Source organism: Histoplasma capsulatum, genomic scaffold (genome assembly GCF_000149585.1).
Source record: "Histoplasma capsulatum NAm1 scaffold_3 genomic scaffold, whole genome shotgun sequence".
In the NCBI taxonomy this organism is placed as follows: Eukaryota; Fungi; Ascomycota; class Eurotiomycetes; order Onygenales; family Ajellomycetaceae; genus Histoplasma; species Histoplasma mississippiense.
The window spans coordinates 2,532,213-2,552,426 of NW_001813980.1; the positions used below are offsets into that span (position 1 = coordinate 2,532,213).

A 20,214-nucleotide genomic window follows, 5' to 3' on the forward strand; every position below is an offset into this window, starting at 1 on the left:
GCTGGGTGAGGTATGCGCAAGAATTGGCAAAACATGACAACTTGGATGCGTAGGAGGGTTGTGATATCAAGGTAATTGGAGTCGGGAGCTTGGAAGGTTCCTCGATGCCTTTTTCTGCCGCCTCAGGGGTACTAACATGGTTAGCGGGCGGATCGTATCAACATTGTTCCCAGAGCGGTGAGAGCGATGTGGCTGGTGAGCGATTACGTTATCAGGGGCTGGCCAGGGATAACATGCATCTCTTCTTTTCACCTTCTACTCCGTAGAGTCATCATTAGATCCCGAAAAGAGACACAATTGAAAGGAAAAGAACGCAGCCGTTCAGTCAGCAGTATGAAATACGATAGGAGTTACTTTTTCGAGTTCCCGTACTGTTCTCGTGCTCTCTAATTTCCAAGCCAGGCAGCTTCTTGGGCCAGCAGGTTACATCATCGTAGCACAGGCCTTCTCCGTCAATGTTCCACGGCCCTGGGATGTATCCAAGGCATTTTCCCCTATAACAGGACCGGATCGCCACCATGGTAGCCGAAACAGCGTTAAGGTTGGAAGCGTTGCGAGTTATCGGCCTCACTTTGAACAAGTTTTGAATCGAGCCATTTAGCCAGCCTACCAGCATAAGTGTCACCTTAATTACATAGGAATAATCTTCTCAACGCCCAGATGACAGGCCGGGGGGGGGGAATATCAGCCCCCAGCCCAGCGGCACGGGGCGGACGCCCCTAACAGCATTACCTGAATGGCTAGCAAGATGCTGCCGAGAAACATCTCTCATCTTACTTTATATTCATCCCATACTTCCATTCTTAACTTCGCTTTTATTTATATCTAGAACTATCAATGAGTGAATTCATTCCTTTCATTCCTTGCTTTCTCCTCTCCTCTCTTCTCCTATTTATTTATTTATTTATTTGGTATTTGTATTTTTGTGTTCATATTTTTGGCGTTTTTGTCAGTCTGCCTCTAGGTGGTAGGCATTCAACTACTTAAAACACACCAGAAATAGCTCGACCGTTAGATATGATATATTGGCCTCATCAAATAAAGAGAAATTTGCCGCCGTCCTGTGTTTTCCTTTCTTCCATTTCCCTTTCGCCCTCCTGTTCCGTCCCCATCTATATATTCTTCCACCTAAGACAAAAAAAGTCACGGAGCATATCTATATCTAAAAAAGAAACAACAACACCAATGACCGCAACCGCCCGCCCGTCCCCTGTTTTTCTGTCAACGCGTTCCTTGTGTCTCCATTACTCCTAGAGAAAGAACAATATACATATAAATAAATATATAGATATATATATATATATATATATATGAAGTTATCGCATGAGATTCCCGACCAAACTAGTGTCAAATGCCATCGCCGATTCGCCAATTCGCTATTACACCATTGTTAAAATTAGAGGTTATGAGAACCACGGGCCAGTCAGTGGTCATTCGCATCCCTGCCGCCGCTGCTGTTGCTATTGCTGATATCGATGAAAACATCTTGCATATCCAAGTCCTGGGTAGTGTTCTGCAATGCGGTAGATGCGGAGGTCAACGGGACTGGGTCTGCGGCTGCGGCAGGAGGCGGGGAGAGTACAGCAACGGACGACGATGATGATAGCGAGGATGATGATGATTCCACTTCGGTGACGGCGGAAGACGAGGTGGGGTTATTAATATTATCATCCGTGTGATGATGGTGATGGTAGGGATTACCGAATTCATGGTGACTGGTGCTATTGTTATTGCCGAAGCCTAGTTCTACGGTGCTGGACTGGCTATCGGAGTCTGAACCAGGATCGTCGAAGGCATCATCGGGCGGTGCGAAAGACCAGACCTAATGTTGGAATTAGTATTTTGGAAAACTTGGGGGGAAAAGACAAGAGAAATTTGAGGGGGAGTATGTCTTTGGAATTATGTAGCTCACCTCCATAACAGTCCGGCCCGCCCTTGTCGCCATAACCACCGCCTTTTCATCCTCAAACGCAACCCTCCACACAGCCTCCGCCGGCTGACTCAGCTCCCTCACCAACTGGCCCGTCCTCAAATTCCAAATCTTAACCCGCCCATCACTACCACCGCTCACAATCCGATTATCATCAAACTGCAGACTCGTAATACTATTATCGTGTGCCGCCAGCCGGTGAATCGCCGCCATCCGCAGCAGTGACCAGACACGGACAGATCCGTCCGAACCACCAGTGACAAGCGTGTCGCCGCGCATCTGCAGCTGGCCGACGAGAGAGGTGTGTCCTTGTAATATGGCATGGCACTGGCCAGTCTGCAGGTCCCAGATGCGCACACTCGTGTCCAAGCTACCCGTCGCGATCCGCTTACCGTCAAAAGCGATCGCGTAGATTTGGCTGAAGTGGCCAGCTAACGTTCTCAGGCACCGCCCTTCGGAGATGTTCCAAATCTTCGCAGTTGTGTCGTAGCTACCCGAGACGACGAGGTCACCGTGGATCCCTAGGCAGCGGACACTGGCTTGATGGCCGACGAGTACGTGTTTGCACACACCCTTCGCGAGGTCCCATATCCGCAAGGTCGTATCGCGAGATCCTGAGATGGCGGTAGTTGCGTTTGACATTTTTAGACAACGCACTGTGGAGGTATGGCCTCGCAGCTTGTGGATACTCTCACTGAATACCTCGGCGGTTAGCGGCAGAATCGTATTGTATTGAATGAGAGACGCGACAAAACATACCCAGTAGCCATATTCCACACACGCACGTCACGATCACATCCACCACTGACAAGGATATCATCCCACGGTACCATGGCCCAAACGCCCATGACATGGCCTTGTAATGTCCTCTGATGCTCGCCCTCTGTATTAAAAATGTGAATCTTGGCATTATCCAGCGCGACGGCGATGAACTTGGATGTTAAATGCAGGCTTGTAACAACCCCATGATCTGGCGTGATGTGTTTGGTGATTAAATGTCCCCCCTTCCGCCAGGCCGCTTCAACCATGTATCTCTGCTTGAAATGTGATCTGTAGGTTTTGGTCTTCACTCGTCGTTTCCGTGAGTGGTTTCCTAACGACGAGGGTGCTCTGGATGTCGTGGGCGTAGTAACTGCGCTATTATTACTTGCCAAAGGGTCGTCGCTGTTGTTCAACTGCTGCTGCGCGAAACGGGGATCGTAAGGGTTTGGAGGAAGGGCAAAAGAGAAGGGCTCAGAATCCTCTTGGGTGTTTTCGGACATGGTTCTATAAGCATGATTATCACACAGGAGCTTCCAGGTCATATCATCATTTAGAAGCTCGTGCCATCGTGTTGAGACTTGCGATGCTCGAGCAAGTGTTTTGGGATCATCGATGAATGAAAGGATCTTACAATTCTCATTAGCACAAAATTTCCGCAGGGCAGCTAAAAAGGAAGGAAAAAAAAAGGGGCACAATAAAAATCAATATTTACCCGTAAACATAGCTCATTCGGAAGCACTTTAAACGGATCCTTCTTCAGCCGCGGGCTGACAAAATGATAGACAAAACTGAGTTGCTGATTATCACATAGATTCAGAATCTCCGCCAGAAATCTTTGTCCCTCCGCACGCCCTAGCAAGCTGAAATGCTGTCTCGCATCCCGCAGAAAGGTGTCCTCGTCTTCGCCAGCGCTCTGCCAGCTAGGGGCTCGTTGGTGTGGTGTCGGACTCGGGGCGGGAGTTGGAGGGGAAGTGGGAGCAGAGGGGTGGAGGTTGTGAAATGGGGGAATGGATTTGTTTGGCGTGCGCAACAGTTTGGAACGGGAGTGTGCAGAGGCGGACAAGCTGTTTGTCGACCTTCTGCGAGAGCGTCCAGCTGGCAGCGAAGCAGCAGAGTTATCATCGCTCTCCTCGTCCGGGTCTGCCATTGTTACTCGGCGCGAGGATGAGGCATATGGGAAATATCTCTGCTCCATGGACCCCAGAAAGAAATGGTATTTTGGGAGTGAATAATGTGCAGCTTCTTGGGGTTCTCTAATGTGCTTTAGCGAGAAATTGTCGTCAGGCACGTAGGCTCTCCGCTCCGAGACCTGGGATTTTCGAGATCCCTCATGTATTGACAATAACGGTGGTCGGCTGGGGGAGGAAGGTTGTCTCGTCTCGTGCCAAACCAGCGCCAGGAGAAACTTGGAGAGCGCTTAACTGGAATGACGACTAGCTAGGGTCAAGCCACACGGAAGGCTGGTCGTTTGCTGTGTTGCCTTTTGGCTTTGCGGAGAGGTTTCACGCAAAAGGCTAGTGAGGTAGTGGCGGCCAGAGAGTCTTTTGGTCTGGAGATGGTTGAAGTAGGGGAGCCGGAGTTGGTGGGAATGGAAGAAGTAAAACTGTGAGGCTGGCCGCAGGCAAGGCGATAGGTCACAGATACTTGAATACACAGCTAAAATAGGTGTATAATCAAGTATTAGTGACTTTTACTCCAACAAATTCTCACTTTAGTTCCTCGCCTATAGTTCAACAGATATAGCTCAGTCTATTTTAAACGGCGTCTAAATTATCCCCCTTTCTCGGTAATTTTTTTCCTACTGGGACTGTTGGGCTGTTATCTGGGATAGCGGATTGGGTGCATCTCGCACCTCTCCCAGTCAGCAATCAAAGAGCAGAAGTGGTCCAAGTCATGCAAGAATAGCGTCTATATCTGGATGAGTAAAATGATTACATGTATAGAAAAGTTTAATGTCCTTAGGACGGCCCGACTAGATTTGCAAGGCGTTGAGAAGGAATCGGCGGCCACAGCTCAATCAATCCTGTGTGCCATTGTGTTGGCTACATTCATTGGTGCTTTGCACGTATAGTACATATATGCCTGTAGTTAATAAATCCAGATATATTACTTAAGGAAAACGAGATTATTAGGGTAGAAAGCTGTAATGGGGATTATCACTTGGGCGATATGATAGTATATATATATTATTCTGAAAAGTCTTCCCAAGAAGATGGTGGAAGAGGTGGACTAGTACGCATGCTAATAAAAACATCAGGGGCGAGAGTAAAGATAAATAAGAAAAAAGACGAAAAACAAACGGGGGGTATCGGGAGAGGTGAGAGAGGAGAGTTACCATTAAAAAAATACAAACAAATCTATAGCTATCAATGGCCGTTGACTTTTAATATAACAATAAAGAGAGAAAAAGGAGGTATAGAAAAAGTAGATCTCTCTGTTCCAAGTTCACAGAAGGAATGAAAGGATCTAAACTGAAGTATTTTCCATATATAAAGCCAAACACCAAAGATCAGATATATAGATCGAAGCCAGTCTAACAGGACATGCAAGGAGTTATGTTCTTTCTTCCTTTCTTATCCTCGTTACAGAAATCAAAATACAACATTCCGCTGTTCAGATTCACCATCTTCCCGAGGCGGTTTGGAAATAATGGAGTCTGACAACGACAGAAAGGAACGCCACAAAAGAAGCGGATGTTTTATTTTAGCCAAATACAGCTATAGAAATGTGTTGATGGCATAGCTATAGCGATTGGCGATACGAACGTAACTCTGCAATTACGGAGTTGAGTCGAAGGCTTTTCTGAAAGGGAGGGATACATAGGCGGATCGCGTCCCAATTCATGTGTGGATTATACCACTATAACCAGTCCTCCAACGCCTAGAGTCAGAGCGGAGTAAGGGGAGTAAATCTATCCGCATATTTGCATTTTCCCAAACTCAACCAGCGTGTCCAATCTGCAAGAATAGGGGAAGGATCATTCCCACGACAGTTGCGATCAGATCCTTCATGGACTTTTGTTGGGTTCTTTGTGCATTATCCCGATCATGGACAGCATATCCGTTGGCATATGATGAATCACGCCGGGACATTTCCGTCGACATGCCCATTTCTTGCATCGTATGCATTGCAACATACCTAAGTGCGATGAAACGGTTAGAATGCATTTTTCTTATTTCCTCTGTGTGTGTGTGTGAGAGAGAGACAGAGCGCTCACAAAAATGATCCCCCCGAAAACAACAACAACATTCCCGTCCGCCACTGCGTTGCCCGCTCATCACTTGCATTGCCTGCCAAAACCGTATGGGCAACAATCCACGTAAGAAGCGCACCCACTGGCGCTCCTAGGCTAAACATCAACAAATGACCCTTTATTGCACGGGTTGACAACCCTTGCTTTAACAATATCGTGGTTAGCCCAAATGCAGCGGGCGCTTTATGCACCATGATCGCCAGGAAGACGACGAAGCTGAGGTTTGTGTCGGATATCGATGCGCCGAGTGCCACTCCGTCCGCCGCAGCGTGGATTACCAGGCCGATTGTGGTTGCGAAGCCATTGCGGGCAGTGCTGCTGCTGCTGCTGGTAGTGGTAGTGGTAAGAAGGCCACTGCCGACGCCGCCGCCTCCGTTGCGGGAGGGGGAGGAAGCGAGACTAAGGCCGAAATCTAGGTTATCCAGTGATATATGGTAAGGGCGTTGCTGGTGGTTCGTGGGCGACGAGGCGACGGAAGGGAGGGTATCGATTAGGTACATTAGAATGAAGCCACTGATAAGAGAGACGCCGACCCAAGGGTGCGGCGGGGTTGGTTGTGGTTCCGCTCCATCCTTTTCATTTTCTTGAGTCTTGTCCTTGTCATTCCCTTCGTGGTCTCCTAGGATGTGCAGCCTTCCACCATCGCCTGATTGTCCGGAGTCCACCTCGTGCGGTGAATCCACTTTGGCTGAGTCTTCCGACTGGAATGTATCTCTTCGGACAAGAAAGGAGGTGCGGGCAGCTGAGTGCTGCCAGCGCGTATTCAGCGCATGGTTTGTTCCCCCATCAACGGTGTCAACATATCTCTTGTTGGAATGCGTATGCGATATCGCGGTGGAGCTGTAGAGGGTGTCCACTCCCTCGGGGATAATTATGATCAGGGATGTGCCGACCAGAACACCCATCCCAAGGGCGGATATAGAGCGTAATTGCGACGAAGATAACGAGAAGGAGAGTGGGAGTGAACCAATGACGAAGGAGCTGCAGCCACAATATAGAGTAGATATAAGGCTTGGTGTTCGAGAAACAATAGCAGCAGCAAAATACTTCGGGTAGTGGTATGGGGGAGGTGGGGAGAGGGGATCAATTGGAGGTAGTCTTACGCTATTGCCATCAGCAAACTCAAGATGAGCAAGGTTAAAAGCCCGTACATCATGGCCTGAGGTGCTCGACTATTCCCGACCAACTGCAGATATATCAGGCGTCTCTATCTATCCATCGCGAAAAGAGCGCCCGTTCGGTCGGGACCCAGTTACAGGTGGGGACGATGGCGAGCAGCGGAGAGGAGGGAGGCGGAGGCCATGCAACGGCGAAAAGGGGAATCGGCCGGAATCTTTGTTTCTGGACTCCGCTGCGTGCCCAATATTATTATTTTTATAGAGTTGACGACACGGGGAGATCGAGCGCGCGACTTTGGTTCAAGTTTGGCAATAGGGTTTCAACTTAGTCCGTAGTTTATCTAAAAGTTAAGTTAAATAGATTGGCTAACCCCGAAAAAGGTCCCCTCGAAGACTTCTTTGAGGTGGAGGAAATATACGATTTTTAGTTTGTATTTTATTTTATTGTTTTATTTCTTTATTTCTTTATGTTGCAACCGCGTCGGCAAGAGGTACAACATCCTTGATCGCTGAACTAATCTGACCAGCATTGATCGGACAACAACATCTGTCAAATAAACAAGAACCCGCAGCCCATTTGAAGCTTTTCAGGCCATGCGTATCAAAGACACTCACAGAATTTCTGAGACTGTGCCTGCGCACGAGAACCCTTCTCACACAAGATCCTTTCCCGCAATGGAAGTATAAACGACTTCCATTGGGAGATTGTCGAGTACGCACATACTTTGCTGCATATCTGTATGATATATGGTGAAGAGGAGTGAGGGGAAAGCGTTCTAATGGGGAGATCTTGGCCCCTTGACTTCAAGTTTATCATACAAGTGGGGTTATTGAAGGTCGAGAGGTGAGTGTATTCTCCCCGTTATCGACAGGAATCATTCCTTGCCGCTTATATACACTTGCCAGGCCATATATATTGGCAACCCCCAACACAATCATGGTGCCTTTTTGTGGCAGAAAAGTAGATGGCCTAGTACAGTAGTTAAATAGTCTCCTGTCTAATCCTCTAGGACAGCAAATGCACATGCCTCAAATTCGCCAAAACTTCAGCATGTCCTCCAGACCGTGAGCATCCTTTCGAACCATCGAAAGCTCTCTTCAAGCCTTCGGTTTGTAACATGGCGCACACACTGGATAATGGGGCACATTTGACTCTGTTCCTGCCCAAGAGACCAGCAAATCTACATGACAGGATAGAGGAGATGATCTCATTCTTGACTTTATTGCCTATTGAGGAACACCAGCTCGTACCCAGTACTAGTCCCCGTAGATAAGCCCTTCGGCTGGCGGAGCTGTCGAAATAAAACAGTTTTAGGGTTAAGCCCCACGGGCTAAGCTATTCACTTGCTGTTCGTTCTCATTGTTCCAGAGCGTAGCAAGTGCTCAACTAGATACATGGTAATTGCCTATTTAGGAAAATAAATGGGGCATCTAAGTCACATGACATATACCTACCTATTTGGGTTAGTAATTGGTCACTTCAACCTCATTAATCCGACGCGACTTCAAGAACGCGCTGACATCGAGGACTTGTTTGACAATTGATATTGATATATTTACCGTCAACACTGCCAGCCCCCATTGCGAGACTTATACTATATGGTTGTCAGCGCGCCAGCTGACATATTTGGCCGAAATGGAGAACCAATCATCTTGTGAGCAACATATCCTGCCCTTCGGATTTGCCGTTTTTGGACGTTCGAACAGCTCCATTCTTGGTGGAGATCATAATAACAACTAATTCGCTGACCATTTACTGTTTTCTTTCGCGATATTAGGGACCTGTGATGCCAACCATGCCATTCACATATCCATGGTCCAACCAGTCGAAACCAAACTAAATACGCTCTCCACGTTTCGGCCGGAGTTTACATACCCAATATTTGGTGAGGAGGAGACAATATTCGGCTACAAGGGATTGAACATCCGACTGCGCTTCTCCGCGCATGATCTCCGGCTAAACGTCCATATTTCATACAATGAGAAGTTCAAGACTGTTGCAGATGTCGCTCCGGTGGATTTATTCACGACCTTGGATCCCTGGCTCCCGAAATGTAAGGAGGTATCCACTCTTGCGTTCGCGGGTTTCATATATGTGGCTAACTTTGTCTGTGTATGTAGCTTCGTTCGTGCCGTTAGAGGAGTTTGAACAATCGGTTCTCAACGATGAAGCTGCGAAGGACTTTAAGCCTCCGGGCAAGCTTGTTCACAGCTATTCAAGCAAGCAGAGGAATTATGAGATCTGGGCGGGTTCTTTAGTCAACCCCGAAGTTCGCACACTGCTCGACCGGATACAAATATTTGTTTCCTTTTTTATCGAGGGAGGCAGGCCCATCGCAACGGACGATTTAGAGTGGACCCTTCAGAGATGGACGGTCTATTTTGTGTAAGCACCTTTTGCCGACATGAAACAATTCAATTAACCTTCTAACTTAATCTGCTGTCCGGAGTAGTTACGAGAAGATAGACCCTCCAACCCCTACCGCGCCATCATACTCGTTCGTAGGATACGCAACAACTTATCGATGGTACTTCTACCTCCACGAACCCAGCAACTCCAACAACCATAAAATCACCGACATTCCCTTCCCATACGCTGAGGAAATCTCCTTCTCCAATCTCCCCGCACGCCTCCGCATCGCCCAATTCCTCATCCTCCGTCCCCACCAGCAATCCGGCCACGGCTCCCAACTCTACCACACAATCCACTCGGCTTGCCTCGCTGACCCCACTTTACACGAACTCACGGTCGAAGACCCCAACGAAGCCTTCGACTACCTCCGCGACACAAACGACTACAAAACTCTCCTCCCAGAATTCCTCAAACATAACATCACCATAAACGCCAACCCATACCCACCAGAAGACAGCAATGCCAATAACGGCCAAAACAATGATTCAAAGAAAGCCCGCCGCTCTCGCCGTCCCCGCTTTATGCCAACTTCCACACTCCTCCCAACCGCCACCCTCCACGCCCTTCGCATCCAGTACAAGCTCGCCCCAGTCCAATTCGCGCACATCGTCGAAATGTACCTCCTCAGTCAAATCCCTACATCCCACCGCGGAAGTGGCGTAGGTATGGGCGCTGGTGAGGCAGCCCCGACTACCACACCCATGGCACGCCTTCTCGTACAGAAGTGGCGCGCACCTAACGAGGATGATCGGCGGTATTACTGGTGGCGCATGCTTGTTAAGCAGCGGTTGTATAAGAGACATCGGGATTTGTTGATCCAGCTGGACAGGGCGGAGCGGTTGGAGAAGTTGGAGGAGACGGTGGGAAATGTGGAGGAGGGATATGATGGGTTGCTCAAGGCGTTTGAAAATAGGGAAACACAGGAGGGGGGGAATGGAGACGTTGGACGGGAAGAGGATAGCCCCGCAAGGAAGAGGGGCAAGCGGAAGTTTACTGTGTTTGAAGATGAGGATGAGGAGAATGAGGATCAGGAAGGTGAGGATAAGGATAGTGGTGAAGTGGGGATGGAAGGTGGAGAGGGGAATGGGGATGCGAAGAAAATGAAAATTTGAGGAACTACCTATGTATGGTGCTTTTTCTTCCTTTCTTGACTTTATATTATTTTCTTTTCACAAATTTACCTTTTTCTTCTTATCCCATGTGTTTCTTTCTAATGTTTTGATGAGTGAACAGTTCATTGGAGAGTGGAAGGTGTTCATTTCTTTTTCGATTTTACTCTGTTTCAATTTCCCTTTTTATTTTGCACTTGTCATGCTGGCACACGCCATGTACCGTCGATGTGCTTCCTTACTTGTTCCATCAACTGCAGAAATCAAAACCAAGCCGCAGCACCTTGTGCTGATAGTCGGAAGAGGGTTTTCTTAAACTCTGGAAATGACTCCCAACTGGCAATCCCTGTTTCATTCTTGGTACCTCTCCTCCCCTCAATTGCGTTGACGAGGAGTGTCGAACGACAGGAACCGGGCATATTTTGTCCTTTTCAGCATGCCAGTGACATACGCCGAGAAAGACGGATTGGCGGGGAAGAGAGAGTTCCAAGGTTAAGCCGGCGAGGGTGGTGACGGTGTGGCGCTCGGGTGTAAATAATCTCGGCAAAATTTGAAGAGCATTTTGAATCTTGGAGATCTGCAATTGACCTCCCCTCACATTGTAAATTAGTAGAAGCCAGCACCACATTATCTAATCTTCTGCTCCTCTTCTCCTGCTCTTCATGAGTGATGTTTTACAAGAACTTGCTCCAGGGGTTAGAATAGGAACACCGCTAACCATCCCTCCAGCAGAATGCCTTCAACCTCCGGCGACAACCTCCTGAGCTATGAAGATGCCGATCTGGTTTGCTACCTCAGAAATCCACCTTGTCTGTCGCAGCATTCTTCAGCATCTGTGTTATCTGCCGGCCTTAGCCATTTGGCCCGACAAGAGCGGTTCTGGAGTCCATAGTCCATATCTACCGAAGTCGAGGTTCTCGTAGAGGTTGTCTTATCGCTTTCCGCTAGAAGAGAACATGGCCATGACCACGGCCCGATTGATATCATATTTATTTTTGGCCGGTCGCATAACCATTCTCCCCCTCCTGAAATCTGCCGCGGAATTATTATTTCCCCTGAGGCTGTCTTTCACTTCCTCGTTTTCAGGGTGCCTTGCAGCTGAGATTTGCTCAAGATTGTTTCAAGCTCAGCTGGAATAGTTCAGCTAAGGTTAATTAATACCTTACTCTCTATCAACAGCATGCACAGATCAAAAGAGAAACATATATTGCATCTTGATACTGAAAGTATCTCAGAGGGTAACCGCAAAAGAGAAAGAAAGAAAAGAAAAGAAAATGGAAGAAAAAGCAATAAGACTGAGACAGGAGCGAAAAATGGAAGAAAACCGGACACAAGATCGAGAGGGAAAATGAAATACAGCCAAGGAGAAAAGGTGTATACTCGATTAATTGGTTAATAGATAGTGCCCGCCAGTAGCAGAACCGGACCCAGCGTTAGGAATCCATATCAATAGGAAATAAGATATACGACTAAAGAAGCGGGGGAGAAAAGGAAGGAAGGGACAGTGAAATTGCGAATAGGCCGGCCTGCTGCTCCATCAAAACCCTCCGAAACAAGGCGGATATCATATCTGAAGGGAGGGGGTAATGCAACAAAAGTAAACAATCGGTATTAAATAAATAAAATACACATATCGTATTATCCAGAAAACCCCTTATCTTTTTCATTCAAATCCATACAATACAGCTACCCACTAAACATCGTCGCTGTCTCGGGATCTAAACTATCCAACGTATCTGACGAATCCGTTTCGATGCTCAACACCGTGCTCGTCCGCGGAGAGTAGATGGTGGTGGTCAGTGGTGCCACGGACGATGGAGCAGTGGCGGGGAAGGGCAACTGAGAAATATCCCTCTGATAGTCCCCAGCACTATCATCCCCAGCTCCTTGGAGGTGCGAATAGTTGCTGCTGCTGCTGCTGTTGTTATTATGCGTGTCGTCACTGCTGTAATCCGGCCTGATAAGCTCGCCTACGAATTCCAGAACCCTGCGGAATCCGAGAATTTCTGCTTGAATGGTTTCCCCCCCCCCTCCTTCGTCACCCACTCCTGTCCTATTATTTGAAGTAATGCTTCCACTTTCATACCCCTCATCAACCCTTATAAGCATATTATGACGCTGGTGCTGTTGCTGCCCATGTTGCGTATGTCTCAAATCCACCGAATTCCGGCGCCCTCCCCATCTAAAGCGACTATTCCACCACTGACGCCATCTGTATCTGCGTGCGGCATTCAGGTAGGCATTTCGTGTACGACGTTCCTCGCGGCGTGCTGCGAGATCGACACGACGCCGCAGCCAGGATGGGGAGTTGCGGCAGTGCTTTATAAGAACGATGAAAAGGGAGGTGATTAAAAGGATTATTGCAAGGCTCTTCAGTAGGATGGAAGGGCTGCGGGTAGGAATATCGTGACGGATAAGGATATCATGTCCATATAGGACATGGCGACAGTTTGGAGCATTATACCCTTCGGGTAGATCGTGACAGTTGGTGAGACTTGTGGGGATGAGTGTAGTGTGAGAGGGGAGAGTTGATACTTGAGAACTTAGAGATAGAGTGGATTGGGGCTTTGTGAGAACATTCGGATTGCGAATATTTGATGGTGGTGTGGCTTGGGAAGAATGGGTTTTGTATGGGTTGCTTGGGAGTGGGCGGCAGGCGCTGTCTGAGAGAGAAGAGGGTAGTGGACCGAATTGATGCTTCACGAGGCGGAAGACGTTCGGAACAATTTCGAATGAGGTCCTGATAAAACACGATAAATTTGCGCACTCTTTAAGCCGTGTCGCCATAGATTTACAGTCCTGGAGGAGATGTTTTCGGATCTCTTGTTCCTTGAATTTAATTTCCTCTTGCAGTTTGTGGGCCTCAGCTTTGAGAGCATGAAGGCGTTTAAGGTCTTCGGAGAGAGTATACTCGCTGTTCACGGCTTTATCTATGGAGAGGGGTAGATTGGAAGGATCGAGGGGATCCCTCCATGATTCAAATGTACTGTCGTCTAAGAGATCAATGGGAGATGCCTCTAGGCGGTATATCCTGGGAGTTCCAACAGAATTAAATGAAACCGCGAACCCGGACGTGCGTTCATTTTCCGTAATTTGATTTGTTGGTTTGAACGTCACGCTGAGTATTTGGGCAGTGTATTGCGCCCCGTCACTTTGAGGGCTAGATATGCAAAACGCAAGATAGTTGAGAGATAGTTCATGGGTTTGCTCTCCGTTGGTCATGTTAGCAGGGAATATTCCGGAACCGATTCCATTGTTGCCATGCCATACAAGGTCCAATTTGCGCTGGTTGAGGGTGACATTTGCCTCCTCACACGCGAATTGCGTGCTGGAAATGTGAATATCAAAGATCTAGATTCCAAAAAAAAAAAAAAAAAAAAAAATCAGAACTTTCTTATGGTAAAAAATAAACTGCAGAAATCCATTGACATACATAGCTTATATCAATGGAGCCAAAACAACCATCACATAAAGAATCAAACCTCGTGGTAGTGCTGTTTTCATCATCTACATATAAATACATTTAATATAAATGTCAGTTTCCAATATAACTAACAACGTAAAATTAAAATAGAACTCAGCCTGACCTGACCATACTTCCACAGGATAGCCAGTGCCTGGATATTCGTCATCGTAGGAGGCACTCCTCGTGTGCGGAATAACATGGGAGAATGCAATGGCAAAGCCACAAGACCACAGGAGCGCGGAGGCGGCGCGCACACGCATATTGGATCACAGCGCGCTGCCACGCTCAGTCATTGACCATTGCTATGCAGAGGTACGACTCCAAGGATTCTTTATTTGGGTATCTCTGTTCCAACATAATATGCAAACTCGTTGATTGGCACAGAAATCGAACGTTGCGTTTGGAGTGAGGCTCAGCTCTCGGAGAATCCCAGGGGATGACTAATATTCCGCCGGTGTTTCAAGCTCGCAGCATCGGATTAACCATGTTCCAGAATAACAGTTCTTTTGCCAATCATGACTTGAATTGAATATCAAATAAAAATAAGAAAGAGAGTGCGCTGGCTGTGTTGAGAGAATATACAATCGAGATATTTTGTGTTGGATGGTCGCCAATGCCCCGATAGTACCAGACTAACGCCCGGGCATTGCTTTGATCATGGTACGTTTGTGGTCGGAGTTCCCAGTCCTACCCCTCGCTTCTTGCAGTCAACGATAACCAAATAGCTACATATACTCCAATACTAATACTTGCTTCTACTCCATCCAGCTTCCCTTAGGCCTGCTAACAGCCGCCCAAGGCCATCCCATGCTCGTCGAGCTTAAAAATGGCGAAACCCTCAATGGCCATCTCGTTAATTGCGACAATTGGATGAACCTGATCCTCAAAGAAGTCGTCCAGACAAGTCCCGAAGGTGACCGCTTTTTCAGATTGCCCGAGGTTTATGTGAGAGGCAATAATGTACGTCTGTCACTATATGTTCATTTCGCCTTTGTAATATATAATTATATATATATATATACATGTGTTTGTGTGTGTGTGTGTGTGTGTGTGGAGATGGCTAACTCAAATATACTAGATCAAATACTTACGAGTCCCCGAAGAAGTCGTCGATCTGGCAAAGGACCAGCAACAGAATCAATCCTCGAATCGGACCCGTGGTAGCCAGCAGCATCGTGGGGATGGTGGGAGGATAGATCGCGCGAGGGGTGGGGGTCGAGGTGGAAGGGGGCGTGGAAGAGGACGGGGTGGCAGCTAAAATCAGGGACATTCTACTGTAACTCCGTTTCCTACCCGCCTTCTTTTGATATCCAGCGTAGAGAGAGGTTGTGTGTCTCTGTGTGTCTCTGTGCGTGCGTGAGTGTTGTTAATGATGAATGGAGGCTCCCCTTATTTTGGCGCCTTACGAGGATGTGTAAGCTAAGCACAGCGTTTACTCTTATGGGAAAAATCAAACGGTGTTTGTCGGAAGGGGCTAAATAGCCATATATGCGTTTACTTATCGATAGCGAGCTTATTTTCTTGCTGGGCGTGTTTAGCTGATACGTTACAGCTCCTGAACCCCCAATGTATGCGAAACTGGCCTTCCCTACGCTAGAATATCTCCGTTCTTGAGAAGGGTCCCATAATCTACTAGGTAGCGTTGAATTTCAGATGTGATTACAATTTCATGATTTTTTCTTCTCTGTCTTGATCTAATTATGAAAGTTCTCTCATTCCTTATATCTTCGTTTTATACTATGGAACGCTACCCGAATGATAATGGGACATGTTGCCCTTTTCGCTATGTCATTTATCAATTCCCCACCGACTCCTCGAACGCCTAACGTAATACCATACAGTCAATGGTTAGAACTGTTCTTGTCTATAACTCTTTCTGGTAACACTGGCTGGAGAGAAGAACCGCCAGCCTTCAAAGCTCGAACATCTGTCACCTGAGATTTGTATCTAATTTCATGTAAGTCACCATAGCCATGATCTAGCCCAGGGAGCTTCACTCTCAAAACACTTGCTGGCTTGGCTCGAATGAGGTCATAAAGATCTCCTCAACAGATCTTCACTAGAAGCATTGGGGTCAATACCCCCATGCTCCAGTTGTTCCTGACCTCGCCAATCTGCCGCATGGCTCTCCAAAACCGGTTTTCCTGGCGCTGGTTCGGAGATAACTCTTCCTCCAGTAACTTGTATCCCAGCCCCTGCTTCGGGTTCCTTTTCCGCCTCCGCATACCTCCACACAACCTTCAACCGATCCAATGCCTTGATCCCCCTATTATTCGTCCCACGAATCCCATCCAGTGCTTCCCAGTCCACTTCAAAGACGCCAGAATCATACGCCTGTCCACCCTCAAAGTATGCATTGAACCAGACGTGGGCAACAGACGTAACCATCGTCCAGCCGGTGTACGCAGACATGGCGCGCCGGTCGATGCTGATGTTCACATCTGAGGTCGGAATTATGACTTTGTTTCGGGGGCGGAGGATTATGGCTGGAATGGCGGCTTCTACGTCTGCAGAGGAAAAGAAGATGCTTTGGAACATTTTGGGCCAGGGCTTCGGGGAGATGACGGGTTGGAATGGCGTGTCTGAAGATACGGAGGGCGGCGACGTGTCGTTGGCAGCGGCTGGGTGAGTTGAGCTGTCGGTCTTGCCCAATGTACTCTCGTTATCAATCTCCATTGTGTTTGGCCAAGTTTTCACTCGCTTTTTGCCATCCTCACACCCATTCTCTTCTCTCTCATTCGCCTCCTCGCTATCACCACCTATTATAACCCCCTCACTCCGACTAAACCGATGAAAACATTTGATTCGCCTCCCTTCCTCAACAAACCCCTCCACATCAACCTCCACGCCATCTCTCAATCCCCAAATATGCACCTCCATCACCTCCACAGGCCTCTCCACATAGACCTTCCCCAGATCCTTCGTCCACCGATCCACATAGCTCACCCACCTCAACTGGCTGGGTATGCTCACACCTTCCCCACACCTCGCTCTCATTCTCCTTTCCGTAAACCGCCTGAGCGCCTTATCAGCTTCCCATCCCCTCTCACTAATCAGAAAGCTACATGCAATCGTTCCACTCCGCCCCTTGCCTGCTTTGCAATGCACGACAACTACCCGTTTTCCCTTCGCATCACTACTTTCAATATTTCCCATCTCCCTTTCCATTGTGCCCCAATTATCCCCATTTCTCAGCAACCAATTCCGCATACTTGCCATGATATGTGGAATAAGTGCGAAGGGCGGTGGGTGGTGGTCTGGAAAGGGGAAGTGGTGGATACGACCGTAGACCTCTTCGTCCGGGTATCCAGTGCCCTCCGCCCGGAACTCCCATATTGCCCAATCTTCGCCGTGTTTGAGGTCTAGGAAACGGACAAGGGAGTCTGTGGGGTTGCGATAGGCACGTCGGGGGTAAGTGGAAGAAGGGCCCGAGGTTGCAATTACTAGGATAAGCGGGTCAATAGCTTTAGGGGGAGAAACCGAAATATAATGGGACACTTTAAATCACGTACTTTCATCTGTTACATAACAGAGATCAAGGCCAGTTTCGGGATGGCGGAGCCGGGGACTGGCAACTATCTGGCGGAGTATGGAGGCCTATTAATCCAGCCAATTAATTAATCAGCAAAATGAGTGCTCTATTCGCGTTCAAAGACCCTATGGTTGTGAATCAATTGACGGGTAGCATATGTTGTTGAAACAGAGGACACACACCATGACCAACTCCAGGAGACACTTGATGAGCCAGTAACCGACGTTCCCTTTTATTCCCAGGTTATAGCATACAATAACCGTTCACAAGTTGAGGCATCCTTCTTAAGTAGCACTCCTGGCAGTTAAAGATGCTGCCGAATATCTGGTGAGTTGAGAATGGGGCCAGAGTGTTTCCATGGTTGTTGGTTGGTGGTTGTGATGTCTGGTGTTGTTCGAAGTTGCCTGCCCCAGCAATGATGTCATGCTTTGTTGGAGTACATCGACAAGTTCGGAGCAAGTTAACGATGCATCCACATAATTATATAGCTATGCATGCAGACAACTACCAGCTTGAAGGACCGATTTCCAAAGGTTAAACAGGAATAACTCTGGGGATTAAAACCCGTTTGTATAACTACAAGCTGAGTAAGGGAAATACATCTACAATCATTTCACTAGCTACTGTCTTTAAAAAATCTACTCCTCGGCTACGTGACACATTATCAACGCTCCATAAGCTGTCTAGCAATCGGCTTTCGTATCTCGGAATCATATCGCAAAAGCTTCGCATACTGGTCATCAGAATCGAAACATCGCGTGCGAACATGTACCTTCGACCCAGGCGTCAACGAAAACCCACTATCCATCATTTCGACAAAGTACCTATGCGCCTCGCGGAACCGTCCCGCATCAACACAGAGCAGTACCAGGAGTTCGTACGTCATCCGGTCCGGGAAGATGTCGAGAAGAACCATCTCCTGAACGAAAAAATTTGCCATCTCATGCGCGCCTGTGACGCGGCAGCCGCGGATGAGATGGTTGAAAGTTGTGGCTGAAGGCCGGTGTTCGAAAACATCGACTAGTGCATGGTAAAATTCCAGCGCTACCGTCATGCTCTTGTGGTGGACGGCCATTTCAATCACGGCATTTATAGCTACCAAAGGCACGTTGTAACGTTCTTTTGTTTTCATGTCCGCCAGCCTTTGCCAGACAGTTCGCGGCCGAATATTCTTTTCGATACAGTAGGTGAGGATCGACCGTGTGGCAGTTTCGTCAAGCTTGAATGTTGCCTTTTGAGCAGTGCAAAGGACGCTCAAGGCAAGTTCGAGGTCGTCTGCGGCGAGACAGGTGTCTACGAAACAATTATAATCTTCCAGCAGGAAATTGCCCTGGCGTTCTTGAAGAACTCGGAAAACTTCACGGGCAAGCCATATATTACCTGTTCGCGATGTCATTACGAGAATGTTGCTGCAGACGCCGTAGGGTGGATTGATAAGACCGAGCTGCACGCGCTTCTTCCATACAAAAGTGACGCATTTCTCGTGGAATGACTCGCTGGCTGCAACGAGTATGTGAAACCACAGGTTGGGCGAGAGCTCATTTCCGGCGCTTATCCACTTAGCCATCAGCTCTAAAATCATGTCGAAGTCGCTGACTTCGCAAAGATTATATATTAAAAGGCTATAGAGCCATGGTTCAACTTGGATGTTCTGGGCTTGCATGCGGGATATATGGTCCAGCGCCATTTCAAACTGCCCCTCCCGGATGAATCCAGTTACGATATTATGCCATCCTTCAGGTGAAATTGTCAGCCATCGATCGCGTAGAGTGTGAATGATCGTCTGGCGCAAAATATAATCGGGGTGCACTGCTAGGACCTACTAATGGCTTTCCACATTAGTATAAAGCAAATAAATGATCTGCAAGCGAGTAACGGGAGGGCGTGTCTGGGGCAGGAGCAAGCTATACCTGCAATGCCGCATGGAGAGTGGCTGAATCAATTGGTATATGATTTTCGTCCATCTCCTCTAAGAGACTTCGGACGTGCTTCGGGCACCCCAGCAACGCATCCGAATTGGCCGTTATCAGTACGGTGTAATGCCATGTTTGCGGCCGAAAGCCTCGTCTCCGGATAAGTTCCCTCATCAATTTCATGGTATATTTGTAATCCGGTGCTCCCTCGACTGTCTTCCGTAGCATTCTTTCAATGTGGCCATCCTCTCGGTTTCGAGTAGACCAATCCAGATTCTTGTATTCCCAGAGCGTTCTCTTAGAGAAATGCTTCCCCGGCGGGGATTCTATAAAATACTGATCCATATCACCTGGCATATCTGAATCATGCTTCCCAGGAAGCGCGTCATCTTCCGTTGCGACGTTTGGTTTTAATCCTGGGGTGAGCAATGCGACTTCTCTGGTTCGCGAGAAGAATCGGGCAGCATTGACAGTGGGATTGACATGTCGCTTGAGCCGTCCTGGGAAGTTTCGCCACTTCAATGACGCCTGCTTGTAAGACGGGCAGAGGCAATGCCATAAACCGTCAGCAACAATGGTTTTTGCAGGCATGTTTCGGTTAGAAGTCGAGGAATGCTTCAAGACTTTTTTTTGGCTCTGAGCAAAAGCAGCTTTTTGGTGATCTTGCTTAGTCATGATTCAGTTTAGTTAACTTGCCCCTTGATGAGATTGGAGGTTG

At 47.9% G+C, this 20,214-nt stretch overlaps 7 protein-coding genes across 7 annotated transcripts; 2 read left to right on the top strand and 5 right to left on the bottom strand.

Annotated features, from left to right (window-relative positions):
• Positions 1–1,423: 1,423 nt before the first annotated feature.
• On the bottom strand, positions 1,424–3,839 carry HCAG_03905 (conserved hypothetical protein; the record flags this gene model as incomplete). The annotated part of the gene is made up of 5 exons (XM_001541757.1): positions 1,424–1,822; positions 1,913–2,465; positions 2,503–2,544; positions 2,690–3,318; positions 3,405–3,839. 5 exons carry the CDS (start codon positions 3,837–3,839, stop codon positions 1,424–1,426), a joined length of 2,058 nt encoding a protein of 685 aa, XP_001541807.1.
• Positions 3,840–5,631: 1,792 nt separating this feature from the next.
• Positions 5,632–6,850, bottom strand: HCAG_03906 (predicted protein; the record flags this gene model as incomplete). The annotated part of the gene is made up of 2 exons (XM_001541758.1): positions 5,632–5,830; positions 5,910–6,850. 2 exons carry the CDS (start codon positions 6,848–6,850, stop codon positions 5,632–5,634), a joined length of 1,140 nt encoding a protein of 379 aa, XP_001541808.1.
• Positions 6,851–8,699: 1,849 nt separating this feature from the next.
• HCAG_03907 (conserved hypothetical protein) lies at positions 8,700–10,588 on the top strand (the record flags this gene model as incomplete). The annotated part of the gene is made up of 4 exons (XM_001541759.1): positions 8,700–8,718; positions 8,842–9,117; positions 9,185–9,449; positions 9,517–10,588. The coding sequence occupies 4 exons, from the start codon at positions 8,700–8,702 to the stop codon at positions 10,586–10,588; spliced, it is 1,632 nt and encodes a 543-aa protein (XP_001541809.1).
• A 1,683-nt stretch (positions 10,589–12,271) lies between these two features.
• HCAG_03908 (predicted protein) lies at positions 12,272–14,311 on the bottom strand (the record flags this gene model as incomplete). The annotated part of the gene is made up of 3 exons (XM_001541760.1): positions 12,272–13,936; positions 14,019–14,092; positions 14,173–14,311. 3 exons carry the CDS (start codon positions 14,309–14,311, stop codon positions 12,272–12,274), a joined length of 1,878 nt encoding a protein of 625 aa, XP_001541810.1.
• Positions 14,312–14,708: 397 nt separating this feature from the next.
• Positions 14,709–15,309, top strand: HCAG_03909 (hypothetical protein; the record flags this gene model as incomplete). Its single annotated transcript, XM_001541761.1, has 3 exons — positions 14,709–14,711; positions 14,820–15,011; positions 15,130–15,309. 3 exons carry the CDS (start codon positions 14,709–14,711, stop codon positions 15,307–15,309), a joined length of 375 nt encoding a protein of 124 aa, XP_001541811.1.
• Positions 15,310–16,082: 773 nt separating this feature from the next.
• Positions 16,083–17,768, bottom strand: HCAG_03910 (predicted protein; the record flags this gene model as incomplete). Its single annotated transcript, XM_001541762.1, has 3 exons — positions 16,083–17,494; positions 17,564–17,648; positions 17,766–17,768. 3 exons carry the CDS (start codon positions 17,766–17,768, stop codon positions 16,083–16,085), a joined length of 1,500 nt encoding a protein of 499 aa, XP_001541812.1.
• A 479-nt stretch (positions 17,769–18,247) lies between these two features.
• Positions 18,248–20,171, bottom strand: HCAG_03911 (predicted protein; the record flags this gene model as incomplete). The annotated part of the gene is made up of 2 exons (XM_001541763.1): positions 18,248–19,402; positions 19,494–20,171. The coding sequence occupies 2 exons, from the start codon at positions 20,169–20,171 to the stop codon at positions 18,248–18,250; spliced, it is 1,833 nt and encodes a 610-aa protein (XP_001541813.1).
• Between the last annotated feature and the right edge of the window lie 43 nt (positions 20,172–20,214).